This window comes from Choristoneura fumiferana, chromosome 26 (genome assembly GCF_025370935.1).
Source record: "Choristoneura fumiferana chromosome 26, NRCan_CFum_1, whole genome shotgun sequence".
NCBI classification, from domain to species: Eukaryota; Metazoa; Arthropoda; class Insecta; order Lepidoptera; family Tortricidae; genus Choristoneura; species Choristoneura fumiferana.
In genome coordinates, this window is record NC_133497.1 from 8201842 (window position 1) to 8223451 (window position 21610).

Below are 21610 nucleotides of genomic sequence, written 5' to 3' on the forward strand. Positions count from 1 at the left end.
ACCTCTGAGTTTTTCCAAATTCATGTGCGGAATAACATTTGAAATCTACCACGAGCTTTGCGGTGAAGGAAAACATCGTGAGGAAACCTGCACAAACCTGCGAAGCAATTCAATGGTGCGTGTGAAGTTCCAATCCGCACTGGGCCCGCGTGGGAACTATGGCCCAAGCCCTCTTGTTCTGAGAGGAGGCCTGTGCCCAGCAGTGGAACGTATATTGGCTGGGATGATTGAATAATTTTATGTATTGGTTGTATGTACAGTATCGCCATCAAAAATTCGGAGCGGCCAAATGTGATCAAAAACATCGAAACATGAACTCTAAAACCTTGGTAGAGAGAGCGCATGTTCCGATATTTTTGACCATATTGGCCGCTCCGATTATATTATATTATATTCTTTTTTTCGAACAGCAGGCAAACGAGCAGGCGGGTCACCTGATGTTAAGTGGTCACCGCCACCCATGGACACCTACAGCAGTATTGAGACACCATAAAAAAAATTGCTAGCACATGACAGGTAAGGCTGGCTACAGGTTTGCTTAGGGCATCAAATAGTTTTGAACCGGCATTGGTGTCTATATCATAGGAGGCATGGGCGTACCCAGAGGGGGGCAGGGGAGAGGGCAACTGCCCCCCCTGGAAATTGTATGTTCTACAATATATTATGCCCCGTTTACCTATGCAGCAGGATCCCTTGTGGGTGTTTACCCTGCACTACATATACCTTGTGTTTCATGTAGGTGTCTTTGTGTAGTTTGTATGACAAAACAAGCGCAGGTGATCTGACCTAAAAATCTGACTTGCCCCCCCCTAACCGGAAGCTGGGTACGCCCCTGATAGGATGTTGATGGCCCCTTAGTAGCACAAAGATGGCACTGGTGGACCTGGTACAGTCAGTCAAAGATATCTTACACTTTACTACCTTGGTAGCGACAACTTTTGTATAAAATTTTCAGAAGGCAGTGACAAGGTACTAAAGTGTAAAGATATTTTTGATCTCGACTGTACATGACACAGTTTCCTCGACTGAACTTACATCCTATAGAAAATATGTGTAATGGACACATCACTTATTTACAAGAATATGGCAAGATGAATCTTGCAAACCAGCATAAATAAAAAAAATATATTGCTAAAAAAAGCACAAGATTTTTTTCTCACTAGGTATACTTAATTATTGCACTAACAGGCAGGAACTCTATACATTTACATATGTACTAATTTTAATTCAATTCTAGCCAATTTGGGTCCAAATTCACAAGATTTTAAACCCCAAAATTGAAAAAGTTTATGATTCAAAGCTCGTCGGTCGAAGCTTAGTCCAAAAAAATTCTACATAAAAAAAAATACAACAGATAGTCTTGAATCATGTTCATTGTGGTGCACACAGTCAATTTAACCAGACAAAAAAATACCGGACATTTGACATCTGTTTGGACATTAATTGCGGTTATATTTTTGAATAGTAATTTGATCCAACTCTCTCTTATTATTACAAGAATTCCTCGTTTGAGATTAACCTATTGTTAAAACCGACGCCCGCAACCGGTCTTCAACTACGTTGAAACAATATCAGAAGCGGCCATACTTATACCATGATTAGACAGCAGATGGCTCTTCAAACTGCACTTCTGTACGAACGTCATGGCACACACCTCACACTTAAACCTCCTATCATTGTTATGTATCCGCATATGCTCCCGCAGAGTATACTTCCTTGCATAAGACTTCTGGCACACTTCACAACAGTACTTCCTCTCGCCCGTATGTTTGACCATATGAGCATTCAAAGCTTTTTTACTAAAGAACTTGTATCCGCATTCAGTGCATTGGTGATTCCGTTCCATCAGATGAGTCTTTTTAATATGATACATTAGTAAAGACTTGAGGATGTAAGATTTGCTGCATACGTTGCACTTGTATTGAGCTTCGGAGTTATGTACTTTCACTAGATGTTGGTTTCGTTGGTAATAGCTCCGGAACGGTTCGTTGCAGTACGGACAGTTGGAAATGTTCCGTGCTCCTAAATGCTTAGTTTTCTCATGATAATGTTGTTTTGCTTTACTAGTAAACACTTTATCACAATGCTGGCACTTGAAGCTGCCTTTTTGATGTGTCGTTCTATGAGAATTCAAGCTGCGCTTCGTAGCAAATGAAGTATCACATTTGTTGCAAGCGTAGTTGTTATAATGCTTGTTCATATGCTGTTTCAGCATTTTAAATGTTTCATAAGTGGACGAACACAACGCACAGTCATACACGTCGCCTTTTCTCAACTTAAACTGCAACATATGATCTTTAATGTCACTGTAGATAACTTTGTTATGCACTTGCACTAGATGTTGTTTTAAAATGTTCAAATTATCCATTTTTTGCTCACATAGAGTACAGTTTAGCTCGCTGACGTCTAGTTTGACATTGTACTCGGTCATATCGAAGTTGCTTTTGAACTCCAAGCGTTCTTTCTTATGGTCCTTCTCGGTGTGTAGTCTTAAATCAGCTGGATCCGGGAATGGTGTGTCACAATATCCACATATGAAGCCCAACAGAGATTTATTTTTAAATGGTACAGCGTTTGAATATTTTAAAATAGTCTGAAGGTTTTCTTTGTGTTTCCCTTTGTCGTGTTTGGTGGGTGATATCCAAACAATGACTTTTTCTGGAGGCTCCTTCTTCGGTTTGCTCTTGACGATGTGTTTTATCTCTTTCTTGTTCAGCTTCGCGATGTCTGGCAAGTCGCAGGAGTCTGGAAAAGGAGTGGATTATTCATTTTTATTTTCTACACTTTTGCTTTAAATATCATGTGGAACTATGTATTTTTAAACGAGTATTTTAAAAAAGATAAAATATTTTTCGTTGCAGCTGTTATGTGGGCACCAAGACCGCAAGCTTAAGTGGGACTGAGCTGGTCACGTCTGCCGCATGTACCCACAACCATGGACCCAAATTGCTACCCACTGTGTCCATTCCATGGGATGGCCATTGGAACAGAGGAAAACCGAAGAGATGGCGGGACAGGGACGAGACAGGGACGAATGGTGGAAAAAAGGGGAGGCCTTTGCTTAGCAGTTAAACACTTTAACGGGTTAGAAAAAAGAATGTTCTATGTTCAATTTGTGATTAATTATTGCCGTATGTTAAGTCTTGCTTGGTGCTGATCGGCGTAGCCTTCAGGCGCGTTGTGAGAGTGAGAAAGACTCACTGATGGAGCTGGCGAGGCGGCTGACGAGCTGCCGTATCTTGGTTGTGCGCGTGCTGCCAGCCGGCACAGCCTTCGGGGGCGCTCGGCTCGGCTCGGGCGTCTCCGGTTTGACGTCAGGCGAGTCGCGTACTGGAGAAGGCATTAATTTCATTACAATAAGGGGTTGTTTCGTTTCACCACCCGTCTCCGGCTATTCAAACAAAACAAACAGAGACGGCATTACATTTATAAGGGTCTCCTTTTTGTTGTGACGTGTTTAGACGCAAGCCAAATAAGTAGAACTAATAGTATAAAAACATCGCGGTCCAAAGCCGACAGAAGAGACGAGGCGGAGATGCCCTCTCTCCGTGTCCGCCCCGTCCGCAACGCGCTTTCGCCCCACGTCTCTTCTGTATGGCTTGCGTCTTAGGGTCTTCCAAAGTTTGGCTTTAGCCAAACAAAAAACGCTGTATTTCCACCTAATAAGACTAAAAAACAGGCCAATCGGCTCGGCCAACGCGCAACACGGCGTGTATCGACGGGAAAACGTCTTTTTCGCCCTTTTTGCGTGGACATAAAATGTTTTTCGATCGGCTATAGGTGTGGGGAGACGCTAAGGGGCTATTACGTCACACCAAAACCGATGCTGGGGCGCCGTGCGACACTTTTACATGACGTTTAAATTTCCTGCCTCGCACAGCAAAACTCTGGAATGAACTATCGCCTGCGGTATTTCCGGACCGATATGTCCTTCAAGTTTTCAAGAAAAGAGCGTACTCCTTAAAGGCCGGCAACGCACTTGTGACTCTTCTGGTGTTGCAGGTGTCCATGGGCGACGGTAATCGCTTACCATCAGGCGATCCGCCTGCTCGTTTGCCCCCTATACCATAAAAAAAAAAAAAACCTCACTGGCCCCACTTGCGTACTTTGACGCGCTTCAACTTTGTCAAATCAAATAGAATATTTAATTACTTAGGAAACTATCTAATTAGGGGTAAAATGAAATCAAGTTGAAAAACAAGTTGTAGTCTAGGTATTTACAAATGATATTTTGTCTTAGTCTACAGCCAAATATTTCAATTTTTGAAAATATTGTAATGATGTTAATGTATTTCAAATTGTACTTTTGTTACTTTTATATATCTAATTTTGAGTTGTCGATTTTCCATTTGTATGGTCAAGGACTTTAATTCATGAGCCATCATGGAATCATGTCACAGTAAACGTTATAGTGACATTGCATTAATTAGCAAGGAAAATCTTAATGACTTTCTTTGAAAAGGTTCATGAATAAGTCCTTGACTGTACTCAATGACAGTAAATCCGTACTTAATGAAGTGGGGGCATAACCAACCTGCATCAGCCAGGAAGTAGTCATCAGAGTCGTCACTGTCACCCTCGTGCTTGGGCTCCAGTTTCACCTCCAATGGGTACTCAAAAATAGAAATAGTTTATTCTGTAATTACCCTGCAAAGGGCCCTTTACATGTAACTTTTTCATACTACCAGTGCTTTCGGAAAGACCATTGTTGCCGAGAAGACAATTAGTCCAAATTACTGGCCTAAACAGTTACTTTTTAGTATAAGGTGGCCTGTTATTGAAAGGTACCACAAGTCTCAGAATACGCATAAGGAATGATTATGAAGGCCCATCATACATTTTGCAATAATTAAGTGACAGTCGTTCTTCAGAGACATTGTCATATTTTTTTTTACACAGAAGGCAAGCGCATTCAGGTTACCTGATAGAAAGCAATCACCGCCACCCATGGACATCTACATATAACATAGGCCAAGTTACAGACGTGTTGCCGGCCCTTTGAGAAATGCTTACTTAGGCTCGTTTTTTGAAGATCCAAGATATTTTTCAAATTACTGCAAACAGACAACATACCATGCAGCCCGGGGTCTTGCAGACTCATCACGAGCTGTTGCTCGGCGTGGAGCACCTGTTGCTTAAACTGCAGAGCCGCCCGCAGTTGCACCACACAGGACTCGCATATGTTGGAGCTGTCAGTTTTTGTCAGCTAAAAACCAGAAGAATAAGAGTTACAGATTCAGTTACATATACGTACAGGTAGTAGCAGGCTGTTTTCCGCAACTCGACAAATTAGAGCGCCTACTATGCGTGATTGGTTGTAGACACTATTCATGCCAGGCTAGCTCCTGGAGGAAGCCTAGCAGACGCCCAGATGTCGCGACACCAGGCATTTCTGTCATAATCCGTTACGTTTTATATGTTAAAATGTGCATAGTAACACGCTATTTTCCCAAGAAAGTCATCACAAAGGTTCACTACTGTTCCTCAACTAAGAGTATAACGACAGAGGGAATTTCAAGAAAGTGTGTTTATATCATCATAAATGGAGAATCGGTTTCGTGCTCACTTATTTCTCTTAAAGCTATTTCATAACTAGACATTTTTGTCATTACTTACAACTATATTGAAGCATTGTTGTAGCATGTCTGAATAAATTTCGTTTTTGTCCAGCCAAACGTAGCTGGTGTATAAATTTCTAACTAAGCCTTTGGATAGGCAACAACGGCACAAGTTGTTTTCCATCGTATTGGTTTTACTGTCCATTAATTAATCATACTGCGATAATGCGAAACTTATAAGATTTCCAACTTGAATCTAATCTCCCAATAATATATATTTCTGCATAGTGGTTGTACAGCATAAAACATAAAACAGATAAAATTTGACGTTTAATCAATTTCAATTTGAGAGATTTGACAGCAAAATAAAACAAACAAAACGTTTAGTTTTGCTTTTTCAAAAAGATTTGCACTCAGCATGTCAGCATCTTGAAAAAAAAATAACGATAAATTTTCAAGAAAAGTTACTGTCGATATTTATAAAGTAAGCTTAAAAATCTGGTATCTACTTCTCATCTCAACTCGTCCGTATTAAAAATATAAACGCTAATAACAGCGCCATCTTTCCAAATATTTATGAACTAAAAACAAATCCTTTAAATTTGATAAAAGAGCCCTCTTTTAGCTAGTAGCAGAACTTTTATGTTAAGTGTCATGCTAATTATTTCACATAAGCTAGCAACCTTTTTATTTAGTTTTGCTACTTGCCAATAGATGCAGTTAATATCAGTAAGCGTACAAGTTACTTTCATTTCCAATAGATGGCGTTGACAAATAATTAGAATTTGATTATAGTGCCCTCTTGTGGTTAATAGTTATAGAAATAAAACATCGTGGTAGTTTTTTTACATTACTTCAAGCTGTGTATTTTAGTTTCGCTACTGACTAATAGATGTGGTTGATATCAACATTTTTTTGATGCTTAGGTACGTTGCGTACCTTTTTTAAGTATTACTAGCTGTTGCCCGCGACTCCGTCCGCGTAGAAGTATGAAAAATAGTTTACATCCTATTCTCAGACCTATCGAATATACACAAAAAAAATCATAAAAACCGATCAAGCCGTTTCGAAGGAATTTGGTCACAAACATTTTTGACTCGAAAATTTTATATTAGAGATAATAAATGAATATTACATACAATGAAAGACGTTTGCCTAATCTAGTATAATTTAGCTAGTAGTATGTAATATAGTGTTGTAATAAAGAAGTGTAAACCGTTACTCCTAATGTTCAAATTACAAGCTAAAGCATTGAATATTTTTTGCACAGTTTCATGTAGTTTGACTTGTTTGTGACTTGTGTGGGATTAGGTTAGTCCTTTTCTGTTGTAAGATTGATCTGAAATTTGGTATAGGTAGTGCCACCAGAGTTGAGGTCCCGCACGAAAGAACATGTCATGTAATGACAGCGGGATTTTGTCATTCACTCATTCATTCATCATGGAATCAGTTTCACATGTAGATGTTTGTGTAATCATTCACTTCAACTCTCGCGGCAATCCTGTACATATCTTTAGTAAGTTACATGTATATTCGACCGTCAGAAGAAAAAAAAGACAACAAAATAATGTAATAACATGTTTTTATTAATAATTGAAAAACAATATATTTAAACGAACTTACAAGTAAACTACAAATACACAATGTCAAATTAACAATAAATTACCATGGAAGAACTTTTGGTTGAATATACCTTAGACCTTTCACACAGTGACCCAGAGTTACCCAGGTGATCAGGTACCATCAGCCAAATAAGTGGTCTATTAATTTTTAATCAAGTTCCTATCAACTGACTATGTTGCTAAAGTTGAACTTTCAATTTGACAGACACGTTTATTGGCATTATTGTTTTATGACATGCAAACGATTATTAACTTTAGGGTGGTAGACCACATATTTGGCTGCTGGTACCAGGGTGTAATAACTTCGATGTGTTAACAATCACAATGTTCGATGAATTAGAATGAGCGAACCAGTGGACCTATTTCTGAAATCAACTCACATCATTCGAAAATCCTGTTCGGAAAGGCTAAAAAATTGTACCAAATTTCAAATAACAGCAAAATAAGTAGATAGTTTTTAGTTTTTGTTCAGAATTCAATTTTTTTTATAGCTTTTATTTGAATTGCCCTGTTTTTTTGTGTCGTTTGACCCGCTCCTAATAGTCAGATTGACTTGTTTGGATTGGATGGCAATGCAAGTATCTACAGTTAACGAAAATTAGTCAGCAAAAATCTTGTGTAAAAAATGAAATTTATTAACAGATAGTAGCAGCAGGTGGTAGGACCTTGTGCAAGGTACGCCCGGATTGCTACCACCATCTTGCTCGCTAATCCTGCCGTGAAGCAGCAGTGCTTGCACTGTTGTGTTTCGGCGAGGAGAGTAAGACAGCCGGTGAAATTACTGGCACTTGAGGTATCCCATCTTAGGCCTCTAGGTTGGCAACTCATCTGCAATACCCCTGGTGTTGCAGATGTTTATGGGCGGTGGTGATCTCTTACCATCAGGAGATCCACTTGCTCGTTTGCCATCCAGTCAAATAAAAAAAAGAAACTTATTATACCCATGCAAAGTCGGGGCGGGTCTTTAGTTTAGTTATAAACCAATAAAACGTGGCCCAATTATGAAACAGACCACACGGTGCTAACGCCATCTAGCGATATTTTACTTGTTCAAAAATAATTTCATTATTCGAACACTTATTGAGAAACCAATAACGTATCTAACAAGAATGGTTCGTTTACTAATAGGATTATAAATATTAATTAAATTACTTTACAAATATTTTACATACATAATATCCATTTTATTTACAAAATAAACAAATTAATCTCTTCCATAACAAACAGTTCATTTAAAATATTTTTTAACAATTGTATTGCACATCCAGGCAACATTAAATAAATACTAAATATTTTTAATAATTAGTAGGATAAAAGTTTCTGATCAACTTAATACGTAGTCACCAGTACAGTACAGTACCCGGCCATAAAGATTGCACATCGTGTCCGTGAACCTGCCTACTAACGCCATCTAGCGGATCGCTAACTGCACCACTCGCCGTTTCAAGATTAATGCACGGATCCACCGCAAGGGAGCGCGCCGGACGTCTTACAAAAATATGAAACAACCGTCATTCTTCATTCGCTTCACCTTTCACTTACAAGACTTGAATTTTTTAACGTCTTGCATTTATATCAAATTCCATCAAAATTATTGTACGAACTTTAAGTTTATTACAAAGCTTTAAAATCATAAAAGCTCCTTAATTGAAGAAAGCCCTACCGTCGACACCCATCCTCATCAGGCTAGCTCATCGCCTAAACACATCGGTCTTTGGAAAGAGACTCGGCTAATTTCGGCTTCGTAGAACAACAATACTTATGTGACGTTTGTCAGTCGTTGTACAGGTGCAATAGAGTACGGACGCATTTAGATGAAAATATATACTACGATGGCATCTTTAGACGAGGGGTTATAATTTCTGTATTTCCAAGGGACTTCAATGCTAAACACTCCATGGGTACATCGCGTCCTCTTATAAAGGACTACAAACTTTCCTAAAGAATAACCCTAAGCCGAATGTACTTTTATATTAAAGTACAAATTGTTCATTGAATAAAGAATTCTGAGAATTTTGAAGTAATATCCAAAATAACAAAGCAGGTCAATCACGTCTAGGTCTTCATTTAAACAGCTTACGTAAAAAATGACCCCCATGTCTTCAATGACGTTAAGGAGGCTAAAACATTTTTTTTTTAGAGTTGTATCTTGAAATTATTATTTTATGGTGTCATCTACCTTATTTTTCTATTTCTCGTAACAGTTCTAGCACCAACACTTTCCAACCGTCTAGGTCATCGGACTACTTGTATTCAGCTCCCTGCTCTCAAACTCCGACAGAGTTATCCCATGGTTGGACAGCATATGGCTCTTCAAACTGCATTTCTGTACAAACGCCAGCTCGCACACCCCACACTTGAACCTCCTGTCGTTGTTATGAATCCTCATATGCTCCCTTAACGTCTTCTTTCTTGCATAAGCCTTCAAACACACATTACACTTGTGCACTCTCTCCCCGTTATGCTTGATCATATGTTCATCCAAGGACTGTTTGATGAAAAAACCCTGCCCGCACTCAGGACAGATGTGATTCCGTTCCATAAGATGCACTTTCTTTATATGAGACGTCAATTTAGATTTTAAAATGAAGTTTTTATCACATATATTGCATTTGTATGATGCAGCCGCTGTGTTATGCTCAGCATACATATGCCTGTTTCGTTGGTAATAGCTAGTGAACGATTGGTCGCATTGTGGACAGCTAGTAGTGTACCTTGCACTGCTATTATGCGTGTATTTCTCATGGCACATTTTTCTAACCCGCGTACTGAATACTTTATCACAGAAACTGCACTTGTACGTCCCTAAGTCATGGGTCCGTTCATGATTCTTCAATCTGTGCTTATTTATGAACCCCATATCGCACTCTTTGCATATATAATTCCTGTAATGTCCGTTCATATGTTGTAATAACATCTTAAAAGTCTCAAATGTTGAATTACAGAGTGCACAGTTTAATATCTCGTCGTTCGTTAACTTAAATTCCATGATATAGTCTTTTATATCCGAATGGAATTTCACATCGTGCTGCTTCACTAGATGCTTCTTCAAATTGGCTACAACATCGAAATTTTCACCGCACACCGTGCATTTCAAATCAGTAATGTCCAGTTTGACCGACATATTGTTCTTGTCCATCCGTTTTGTGTCATAAAATTCTGCGTTTTTGTGTTCGGCTTCTGTGTGTGTTCTTAAATCTTTGGGATCGGTGAAAGTTTCTTTGCAGTAAGCACAGATATAGCCGCATAGTGTCTTGTTGGAGAAAGGAGTGCCGTTGCAGTGCTTCAGCAGGTTCTCTATGTTGTGCTTGTGCTTGCGACTTTCGCTTACAAATCGAGGCAGCGGCGTCTGTATCTTCTCAATCTTTGAGAGTGCCCGCAGGGATATGGCGAGCGGCGGGCGCGAGTGTAACTTTCTTGGTTTTCGTTCTGGAATTAGGATAAAATTTGATAATTAAATCTTAGTAGTAGTAGTAAGCGCTCTAAACATATGTCACTTTTTGTATAAGAAACAAGTATTCCTGACCTGAATGAGGGTTTTAACAGAGGCGAAATATCGCTAGATGGCGTTAGTGTCGTGAGCTCCGTTTGACGTTTGCTTGCGATTGGCTCATTTAGTAATTTAACCAATCACTCACGATACTAACGCCATCTAGCGATATTTCGCCTCTGTGAAAACCCTCATTCGCCAAAACCCAATACATATTTATTATGAAAATATAGATATACTGCTAATGTTTACTGAAGAAAAAAATTCAATTTTCAACGAATTGTTTTTTTGATGTGGATTTTCGTGTGACGATTATACAATTTCAGTATTATACAATTCTGAATCGGTCGCCCAACATCGTCAAGAAAGAAAGAAATACATTTATTCACAACACAGCAATAGGCAACACTGCACAAGACACAACAATATTATTAAGTGCGACAGCATAGATAGGTAGTAAGATATGTGTCATTGCGGTTGTGAATCGGACACTGGCTCAGCATAATGCTGAGACGTTAAGGACGCCCCAGCGCTGATTTTCAGCCAGCACCGTCGGTGACCCTCTGACCGCTATATACACTATTAATTAAATATACATATAATAGTACATTGTCTTTAAGGGCGGTAAATAAGGAATTACGAACGAGTCTATTAGAAGCCCGAACTCGAAGACTGAGGGCTTTTATGAGTCGATGTTCGTAATTCTAGTACGGCCCGTGCGACATACAATGTTTTTCATCACATTTGCGAGTAAATTTTTAAATTTCTAAAAGAAATAAAATATATTTTTTCCAAATATTGGCAAGGTATCGCCATATAGGCTGCGCTTTTTCGTTTTTTTTTTCCTGGCAGCGCCGCGCCCCCCTCCCCCTCCCGCAGCATGCGCCGCAACGTGAGTGTGCATGTGGTCCTGCAGCAGCGCGCGCAGCAGCTTCAGTACGCGCTATGACTCATTTTTACCGACCTTGGCTACATGACGAGAAAATTAGTACGGGCATTGACTCATTACTGACCACGGGTTTCACGACAAGCACATTAAGGTCGAGGGTTTTATTTGGGGGTTGCAACCAAGGTAGCCTGCATGTTACGACACTGTTTACGTGCAAGTGTGATGAAAAACTACATGAATTATATACGCCTATGAGTATATTACCATTAGCAGTGTCCCCGCTATCCCGGCGCTTGCGCCGCCGCCGCTTGTCCGCCACGTGTTCGAGCCCGAGCAGCTCGGCCAGCTTGGCATCGGCGCTCGGCTTCAGGTCTTCCAGCTCCGACAACTCCTCCTTCAGTTCTGCCAAGAGATTACACGTTATGCTACATTTACACCCTTGACAAGCGTCTACAAACTCCAAGCATATACATATTCTTGAATGCCTACACGCGTGCAAGCGCGTTAGTGTATTCCGTACAGGCAAGCATGGCAGACGTCACAGATATAGATTACACTAGATAACGCAAACACCTCAATCTGTATGAAAACCAACCGTGTCACTTTTTTATATCTACTGTGACGTCTCAAGAGCGAATTAGCGGTTTGAATTTCTCGATGTCCGCGTAAAATCGATTCAAATGCGGCGCCCGCCCGCGCCGTGGGGCTCGAGTCAGTCACTAGTCATGATTAGTCAGTTAGCGATCAGTCTTTGTATGGGGCTAACCCCGACGTTTGGTCGGGGTTCGGACACGCGAAGGAGATGCATTTGCGTAATCTAGTGTAATCTATATCTGTGGCAGACGTGGATCTCGAAGTTGCTTCGGCTCTTGACATATTTTTATTTAAAGAAAAAAGATCAAATTTCTTCATTAGTCCAAGCACTCGTAATGGTCACTAAAATGTATTTAATATGTACGTCCGTACGGTGTGAGCGACACTTAACACGAGCCAACGTGTTGTAAACACGTCGCAAGCGCTTGCCGCAAGTACCTTTGATCTGTGTTGAAAAACCACGGAATAAAAAGACTAGTGAAAGTGGCGTCAGAATCAATTAGTATCAGAACCGATGTCGCCAAACTCACACTAACATAAAGTTAACTAAGTATTATGAAATCTTGAAAATGATTGGTCGTTATGTTTTATTATAAAATAGGTTATGAACTCCGGTCCGTTAGCATATTTTAAACTTTAAAGTAGTAGAGTTACGCCCTATTATCCTGACATTCGAATTGCATACAAAGTTCTGTCATCTAACGTTCAGTAGCGGAGCAACCGTCAGGCGCAAAACAGAAGCAGGCAAATCAGTTTGGCTACTCACCAATAGATGCTTGAAGAAATGTTACCAATTGATTATGAACTTTATTTCGATTAGTGTTAGGTTTAAATTTTAACAGGACTCACAGCTACGTGTCAGATGACAGATGACACTAGTATCATAGCCACATCCCTTGCGATTGCGACGTTTGCGACCGAGGACACGTTCGAGATACGCACACATAGACTTGTCGTACGGATACGTTTACAACTACAATTATAAAATGTGGAGGGGCGCTCCTTCGTGAGTGAACAGTTCCCTTAAAGTTATCGGAAATCAAAATTAACATGGTGTATAGAGCTTCAAATTACTTACGTAGTATGTAGGCTCCGTTGTCATCGTCATCTGACATCTCCAGTTTCACTTTTGGCTCTTCTTCATCTGGAATTACATATATAAATATAAGCGGGTAGTATAAGGTTTCTTCAAATGTTTACTCTATAATTATCTAAGTTTCCGATTTTTCACTTTCACTTTGTTTGTTTTTTTTTTTAGTTGTTTATTTTTTTATTGTTTTTGGTAATTATTATTCACTCACGTTACATTGTAGGTATTATGATTATGTATGACTTAAATTTTATTTTGTTTTATTCTATTATTTCTGGATTTTCGCCATCCGTGAAGCCGCCAAGCGGTCACAGCGGAATACCAGCGTTGGCTCGCACAGCCAACGCCGTCCTGAGCTGGGATCGGGCTGGGACCATTTCGCGACTTCGCAAAAATTAGCTTTTATTTTTTTAATATTTTATTTTTTTGTTTTGTCATAACTTGTAATTACTATAAAACTGTTTCTGCGAATAGTGAATAAATTATTCTTCTTCTTTACTTGTTAATATGGCATTTGTTTTGTTTGGCAACAGATGTACACTCAGACACAGTAAATAGATTGAAAATACAAACTGAAATATAGATGCACAGAAAAACCAGAAAAAAAAGACCAGCACTGGGGTAGGCAGAGCACACGAAACGTTACCGCTTCGGAGCCACTTTTAGCAATTTTAGGTTTTAAGTTTGACAAAAACGGTACAATAGTGACAGGTTGCCTTGCCAGCCTGTCGCCTACGGTATACCTAGGGTTGCCAACTTTTTTTACAAGAAATAAAGTATACTTACGTCTGAGAAGGGAATTAAACAGTATTTTAGAAAAATGAACAGTATTTTCTTCTTTTCATGTTTTAAAGACAAATATTTGGGTGCTTCTCGCACAAGTTGTAAATTAAGTTTAATTTTTAAAAGCCTCACAGACCTCGTCAGAATCAAAACTAAAATTAAGATAAATAAGGAGATAAATTTTTATTAAATTAACATTGGCAGATTCGTTCCGTTGCTAGTGTTAGGCAATGTTGATGCTGAAAACAGTATTTTATATACTTCAAATTCAAATTCAAATTCAAATTCAAAAATCTTTATTGCCACCAAAAAGTAAGTAAAACAGAAAATAATAAAAAATTATAAAAATATTAGTAAATAAAAAAAAAACTGTACTTAAATTATGCTGTGACAATGGGTCCCGGTCTCAGCATGTGCTGGACCTCGAGGTCCAGCGCTGATTTTCAGACTGGGCCCTAGACCAACCTCGGTTGGACGCGAACAACAAGGAATTCGCGGAGCGTATGTGTGTGCGCATGGAAGTCCCTACTGCGAGCCCTATGTCCCTGCTGAGGGACTACAGTCCATCATCATCATCATCATGTGTGTGTGCCTGTGAGGGTGTGTATTATTTGTGAGTATGTGTGATGTGTATATGTGTTTTGTGCGTGCGTGCGTGCGCGTAGGTATGCGCGAGCGCTTCCATGCTTGCGTACATGCGTGCCTGTGTGCAACACTTTATTTTAGTTCAACAGTAAAAAGTATGAAGTACTGAAAAATAAATAGTACAATACTGTTTTTAACAGTATAGTTGGCAACCCTAGGCATACCTTAACCTATATCCTTTGTCACCTCTTACAACATCCACGGAAGATATGGAGAGGTGTTATTCTAACCCGCCACCACACGGGTAAAGAGTCATTGTATTGCATGGTCACCTGTATTGTTCCAGTTGTGTTGAGCCAGTTGCAGCAGCTCGGCCTGGCAGCGGAGCACCTGCTCGCGGAAGTCGCACGCGTCGCGCAGCCGCGTCACGCACACCTCACAGATACCACACTCCTCACCACCTGACATCTGGAACACCAACACCACTGGTGAAATAAATCATACCTTGTAGTGGAGACATGAGTAATCTCGACTCTTGGCATGTGATCTGATTCACTAAATCCTGCTCCGATATTACAATAAATTAATACTTAAATCTCTATATAATCTTTATTTATCCTACTAATATTATAAATGCCCAAAGGGTGCCAACGGAACCCTATTACTAAGACTTTGCTGTCTGTCTGTCTGTCCGTCCGCTGTCACAGGCCTCTATCTCTTGAGTCGTAATAGTTAGACACTTGAAATTTCCACAGATAATGTATTACTGTGGTTGCTATAACAACAAATACTAAAAATAAAATAAAATAAATATTTAAGGGGGCCTCCCATACTACAAATGTGATTGTTTTGCCGTTTTTTACTTGATATTAATAACGGCAAGGCAACAGGTAGACGCTTGAAATATTCACAGAATACTTAGTTGTAAAATCGCTTTAAGATAAATAGTCAAATTAAAATAAAATAAATATTTAAGGGGGCTTCTGTACAACAAACTTGTTTTTTTTTGCCGTTTTTTGCTAATGTCTAAATGTTGTATAGATAATGGTACGGAACCCTTCATGCCCAACTCGCATTTCGCCGCTTTTTTTTGTTACATCTTCATGTCTAAACCACTGAACCAATTTAGATGAAATTTGCTGTACCAACCTGGGACCTACCTAACTGTATGTACACTACAGATAGTCGAGTGCCAGGGAAGAACATAGGACAGTTTTTATCCTGGAAAATGGCATAGTTCTCGCGGGATAGCCATACACAAATTCTTCGCAGACGGAGTCGCGGGCAACCACTATTCTTTCATAAAAAATATATTTTTTTAAGTAAAGTAAATTTAAGATTGTTTTTTTTAAATCTTTTTGTGTTTTTTATTTCAATTGCAATTTTTTTTGTTACTTTTACGGTTTTTCTGTGCATCTATATTTCAGTTTGTATTTTCGATAAAGTAAGTTTGTTATTACTTAAATAAGCTTTCATATACACAAATTACCTACACATAGTCAAGAAATAATGAAGATGTCGAGCCACTTGTCGTTAATTGAAATCCAAATGAGTTCATATTACGATATTACAAACTGGATCAACCAGAAATAAACGTCAGACTAATCCGTAAACTTCTATATTCTAAGAATTATGATAGTCAAGTAATCTGACATGCATCTGGACCGTTTAAAAAGCAAATAAATGGCAATATTTACATGAATCTCGAAGCATTCTTTGAGCATCTCCGAATATACTTCTGTATGGCCGAGACGAAAATAAGCGGTCTTCAAATTTTTGTCCGGCGGCCGTACCAGGCAGCACCGGCAAGAATTTACTACATCCATAGCATTAATTGTTTAACATTTACATTGATCAGAAATAAATTCAATTTATTTTAAGTATTCTGCTCCGGATCTGCCCAAATATTTTTGACAATTATTTTGACAGCTGTTTTTTTTTTGTACGGATCGTAGAGTGGTTCCCATTTAATCGGTATCGGTTATTGAAGCCAAGTCAAAGAAAATGGCCAAGTTATTGCATGGAAAGCTTTATTGCTTAATAATTCGTTCAGAAATGTTCACAGAAAAGAATGTTAAATGGTTTTTTTTTATTCGACTGGTTGGCAAACGAGCAAGTGGGTCTCCTGATGGTAAGAGATCACCACCGCCCATAAACATCTGCAACACCAGGGGTATTGCAGATGCGTTGCCAACCTAGAGGCCTAAGGCCTTAGGGGTGTTATGATATAATTTTGCACTAATGTGTTTATAATTACAAATTAAACAGATATTTAATGTTTTTCCTTGATTTTTGTATTTATATTTAATTAATTTAAGAGTACTACATTAAAGAAACAAATTGGTATTTAATTTAATTTATATACTTCTGAACGCAACAGCCACCTTTGCTTGCTTGCTTGCTTTGCTTGTTCATTCAATTCCAGTAATCTGTGGTTCATTTCTGAAATTTCAGAAAATGGCGGATCTGTTGCATAGCGTCGTACGCTAGCTAACGCTAAAGTATTTTATAGGATAAGCTTAGATTTGTTTTAATGTGATTGTTAAATAGTGTTAAACCATGATGGAAATGACTAACACCCTGCACAGTGGCATGTGCCGGTGCTGTTCATCGGAAGGAACGTTCAAAGACATTAAAACTAAGTACCATTGGATGGGAGACGAAGAGATTTACGCCGACATGTTATCGGACTGTTTTGATATTAAAGTGAGTAATTATCTAATTTGATTCATTATTTAATGCGAAAAATTCAAAAGCAAGGCTTTTTCACTTAGTAATCCAGCATCTACATCATTCTGGTTATTGCTAGGGGAATGTATACTTCCAATTTCGTTTTTCTCGTAATTTAGTTTCTATCAAATGAAGTTAGGAAATGTTTATTTCTCAATATAATTGTAGCAAACGCCTAATGTTGTCATGTGGTGACGCTACGCCGTACATTGCGCCGCGTGTACGTATTGATTTTTTTGATTATGCAGTGACGCGCAATGGAGGTCAAATCGAATGTCGAGCGGAAAGTGAAAGTATCTATGAATTGTTTGGTAAAATTACTCTATAAGGTAGGGTAATGTCGTGAGATAACCATTGCGGGCCGCAGGGCTTAAGAGCTCCGAATGATTGATTGACCGCCGTAATTGTACTGGCACGAATTTTCTCACTTGTGTGAGTACTACTCATTATTTATACATGTATCTATTGAGAAATGGGCAAGGATACCCTTTACTTCAAACCAGGCGTTTTCATTCTTTGGTTTTAACGGCACACTTTTCGTTCATCAAAGTTTCACGGCACACCAGTAAAAAATAGCCAAGTGCGAGTCGGACTGGCGCGTAGAGTACCTAAAGGGTTCTGTGCAGTATACCTATAATATGTAGGTATAACATAACACATAACGGACAGTGAATGCTTATTAATAGGGTCTCATTGACACCTTTTGTACGAATCACATACACGTCGCGGCGATCGCGGCACACCTGAAAATATACGCGGCTCAACAATTGAAAACCTCGGCTTTAAACTTTGTCCCTGATGAGGGATAGTTGGAATACATCTACATCTTCTGCAAGGAACACATGCAACATGATAAATTATGCAACATGATAAATTATCATGTTGCATTTGTTTATTACGCTGTGACGTTTGATGTTAGTGTTAGTCCCAAAATAAGCAAAGCTTGTACTATGGATACTAGGCAACGGCTAAACATACTGTTATAGATAAATACATGCTTAAATACATAATAAACATCCAAGACCCGCAAACAAACATTAGTTTTATTACTTTTATTTATTCATACAAACTACTAACCTAACCACTTGGCCATCGGGTCATCAAAGGATGATGATGATGATGATGACGACTTTATGTCTACTAAACTTGTAAAGAGGCTTATAAAGACAGCCTTCAATTTACATTTTCCAACTTCATGTTTTTTTTTTAAAGCTATAATACATCCGCATTTAAAAATATTTCTAGTCATTCCATTCAACATAATGGTTTTTCTTTTTGTTTTATCATATTTTAACGAGGCTTTAAAACACTAAATGTGACTATGTCAATGTCAGCCTCTTGGGCAGCCTCTGATACATGTTACACTCCCCTTGTACCGAAACCTAGTCTGTGGATGCAAAGGCCTATCTAATGAACTTGTAAATCTGCATCGCTTCTTCTGAAAGTGGTTGACTCAGAATCACATTTACACCTCCATTCAATAGATCCATATTTTTTTTTTGAAAAGTCAGTTTTTATTTTTAGTACCAGATACTGTATGTGCAAAACAGGCTCATTCATATTAAATGGTATTGTCCTGGACAACGTACACATGTCATGTGTTAAACACTTGAGCTAAACTTGATTTAAGAAGGGGAGTTATTCCCAGTTATCCCATACAATATCATTTAAACCCATTGCCTGTAATAAATTCTTAAATTTATTGTGTCAGAAATACATGCACCTTTTTAAAGATAGTGGATATAAAAAAGTGAACAATAATTTATAAATATACTCTAATAAATAAATGTTATTGTGACTATTTCAGTCTTAATGACCAGAAACAAGCCATGGTTGACCTATGTCTGTCAAGCAGAGGATTGTGGGTTCTAACCCAGGCTTGCACCTTGTGAGTTTTTGAAATTCTTGCGAGAAATCAGACATTTGTTACATCACTAGGTCCACTAGAAACATGAAAACAAAATTCTGTGTAAGGGCTCTCAGAAAACCGCGATGCGATGCGACGCCGCATCGCAGGAACTAACGATGCTAATTTCTCCGATACGATTTCGTGCAGTAAGCACAAGATTCAGGTGACCATACCTTCCGCTTAACGCACGAAATCGTATCGCAGCAATACGCATCTTTAAATAAAAAACTCAAACACAACATTTATTGACAAGATAATCACACTACATCACAACAAAAACACAGTAAAAACATAAATAGGAGAAGAGAGGAAAATAAGAGATATTGTGCTGTAGTGTGATGCCAAAAGGACTCAGCTCAGTTACTTACTTTAGTTCCCGCATCGCATCGCTGTTTTGTGTGAGTCCTATGGTCCTTCTTAGCATCTACTGTAGCGTATCTTTTGCTTAATCATTTATTCTCCATTGTCCAGATTTGCACCCCGGAAGACTTTGACAACGGTATCTGTGAGGTGTGCATCACGCAGCTCCGCAATGCAGCCAACTTCAAAAAGCAAGTGCTGCACACCGAGGAGCAGTTCAAGAGGCGGCTCCAGCTCAAAGATGTCAAAAGTGAGACATTTGTATTCTACGACGTGACATGCATTGAGTTGGTGGCAGGGTAGTCAGGGTGGGTGGCAGGGCTAATGCTGGTGGCGCGCTGCTGCGGCGTAAACTACCAACTGCCTACCCTAGAAACTACGCAATGCACGCCAATGCTTGTATTTATATTTTTCATTATATTTAGAGGCTTAGTTAGTTAAGGCCTGGAGGCCTGTGCCCAGCAGTGGGACGTATATAGGCTGGGATGATGGTGATGATGATGATTATTAGGCTGTTATGCAATAGTACATAACAAACAGCGTCCAGTGGCGATCTGCGAAAGGATGACGATCCCTTCAAATAGCGAACCTACTGTGTTAAAAATAAAGTTGTGTTAAATACTTGTGATGTATACATGTCATTTAATAATGTTGTAAATCTGTTTTAAAAAAATATATATATACCTCGTTGAGTTTCTTGCCGGATTCTTCTCAGCAGAGGTTTTTCCGAATCGGTGGTAGATTTTTTTTGACATTCATGGGTGCTTGTTGTAGCCTAAATTGAATAAAGATATTTTGACTTTGACTTTGACTTTGATGCTGGTCGAAGCTGGATGCGTCTAGCCGAGTACGGCGCAATGGCGCTCTTTGGGGGAGGCCTATGTCCAGCAGTGGACTGCTATAGGTTGATGATGGTGATGTTGATGATGATGATGCAATAGTGTGTCAACCCTGATTAATTCTGCAATACAATGTCAACCCTAGGAAAATAATTTTACCAGTTGACGTTGTAGTGGGTTGACTCAGTATTGCAAAACTGTAAGTTAAGATTTATTATATTCCCAATCCGCATTGCGCCTGCCTTGTAACTACAGCCCAAGCCCTCTGAGAGAAACCTGTGCCCAGCAGTGGGGCGTATATTTATAAGGATTATTTATTTTTAAAAAAGTGATGAATATAAAATATTCCAGCTTCTAAAGTACTCAAACAGTTTCCTTTTTACCGGCTGCCTATAGGTGGGTTATCCTTTTCGAGTGTATGTATGTATGTTTCTCTATTTCCTTGGTGCTCTCTAATGCTCACTAAAAATACGTAAATTTAAGATTGATTTATTATAACGTGGTCGAAACGTCAGGTAAATATTACTCATGTGTTTAGCGTGATAAGTCCTGGTTGTGGTATTTTAACTATCACTTTTGTACCTTGAAAAGCCAAAATTCATTGTTAACAAAAAATATTAGTACCTAAAGCCGATTAAATGAAATTATGGAGAACTAGCAGAAATAATCATTATGTATATTAAAGGTAAAATAGTAAAAATATAAGAATACGACGTGTGTACGTCAGTTCGTCAGCACAACAAGTAACAATCAGCTGGTTGCTGTGTCAACAATTCATTATTCAAATCATGTAATATGATTACATATCAGAGCCAGAATTAAGACAGGCGCTATACAGCCTCTAATACAATTCAGATTCAGGGCCCCTAGACAGTATGCTCTGTCTAATGGTTAATCCGGCTTGCTTTTGTTGCTGCTCCAGTTGTTTTAATTGTGTGTTTTGTGCAGATCCCATCAAGCTGGAGTCTGCGGATGACCCCATTGAATCTGACCATCTCTCCGATGCAGACTTCTCAGGAACTGGTAAGTTTTATGCAGCACTAGATTTAAATATTACTCAAAAGTAAACAAAGGCCACTTGAGTGTCATCAGTAAAATTCGGCCAGTCAACTTTTTAGTGTTGATTGCCATGTTAACATCTCCTGGGTCACTTATAAAAAG

At 38.9% G+C, this 21610-nt stretch overlaps 3 protein-coding genes across 5 annotated transcripts in view; 1 reads left to right on the top strand and 2 right to left on the bottom strand.

Moving 5' to 3' along the window:
* Positions 1 to 300: 300 nt before the first annotated feature.
* Positions 301 to 5875, bottom strand: LOC141442859 (uncharacterized). Of its 3 annotated transcripts, XM_074108005.1 has the most exons (5): positions 5617 to 5875; positions 5074 to 5206; positions 4535 to 4615; positions 3202 to 3330; positions 301 to 2745 (listed from the first exon to the last, which is right to left on the bottom strand). In XM_074108005.1, exons 1-5 carry the CDS (start codon positions 5761 to 5763, stop codon positions 1556 to 1558), a joined length of 1680 nt encoding a protein of 559 aa, XP_073964106.1. In that variant the 5' UTR covers positions 5764 to 5875; the 3' UTR covers positions 301 to 1555. The 3 variants fall into 3 exon arrangements, with proteins under 3 accessions (XP_073964106.1, XP_073964107.1, XP_073964108.1); XM_074108006.1 differs by lacking the exon at positions 4535 to 4615; XM_074108007.1 differs by lacking the exon at positions 5617 to 5875 and having other exon boundaries at positions 4535 to 4613; positions 5074 to 5153.
* A 3422-nt stretch (positions 5876 to 9297) lies between these two features.
* Positions 9298 to 16512, bottom strand: LOC141442644 (uncharacterized). Its single transcript, XM_074107684.1, has 5 exons — positions 16309 to 16512; positions 14944 to 15079; positions 13232 to 13297; positions 11824 to 11961; positions 9298 to 10609 (listed from the first exon to the last, which is right to left on the bottom strand). Exons 1-5 carry the CDS (start codon positions 16435 to 16437, stop codon positions 9411 to 9413), a joined length of 1668 nt encoding a protein of 555 aa, XP_073963785.1. The 5' UTR covers positions 16438 to 16512; the 3' UTR covers positions 9298 to 9410.
* A 511-nt stretch (positions 16513 to 17023) lies between these two features.
* The window catches only part of LOC141443132 (uncharacterized), a 14853-nt gene continuing 10266 nt past the window's right edge, over positions 17024 to 21610 (top strand). The window contains exons 1-3 of the mRNA XM_074108344.1: positions 17024 to 17317; positions 19722 to 19860; positions 21398 to 21472. Of these exons, the coding sequence (XP_073964445.1) occupies positions 17171 to 17317; positions 19722 to 19860; positions 21398 to 21472 (361 nt within the window). The 5' untranslated portion in view covers positions 17024 to 17170. The remainder of the gene's footprint in view (positions 17318 to 19721; positions 19861 to 21397; positions 21473 to 21610) is intronic.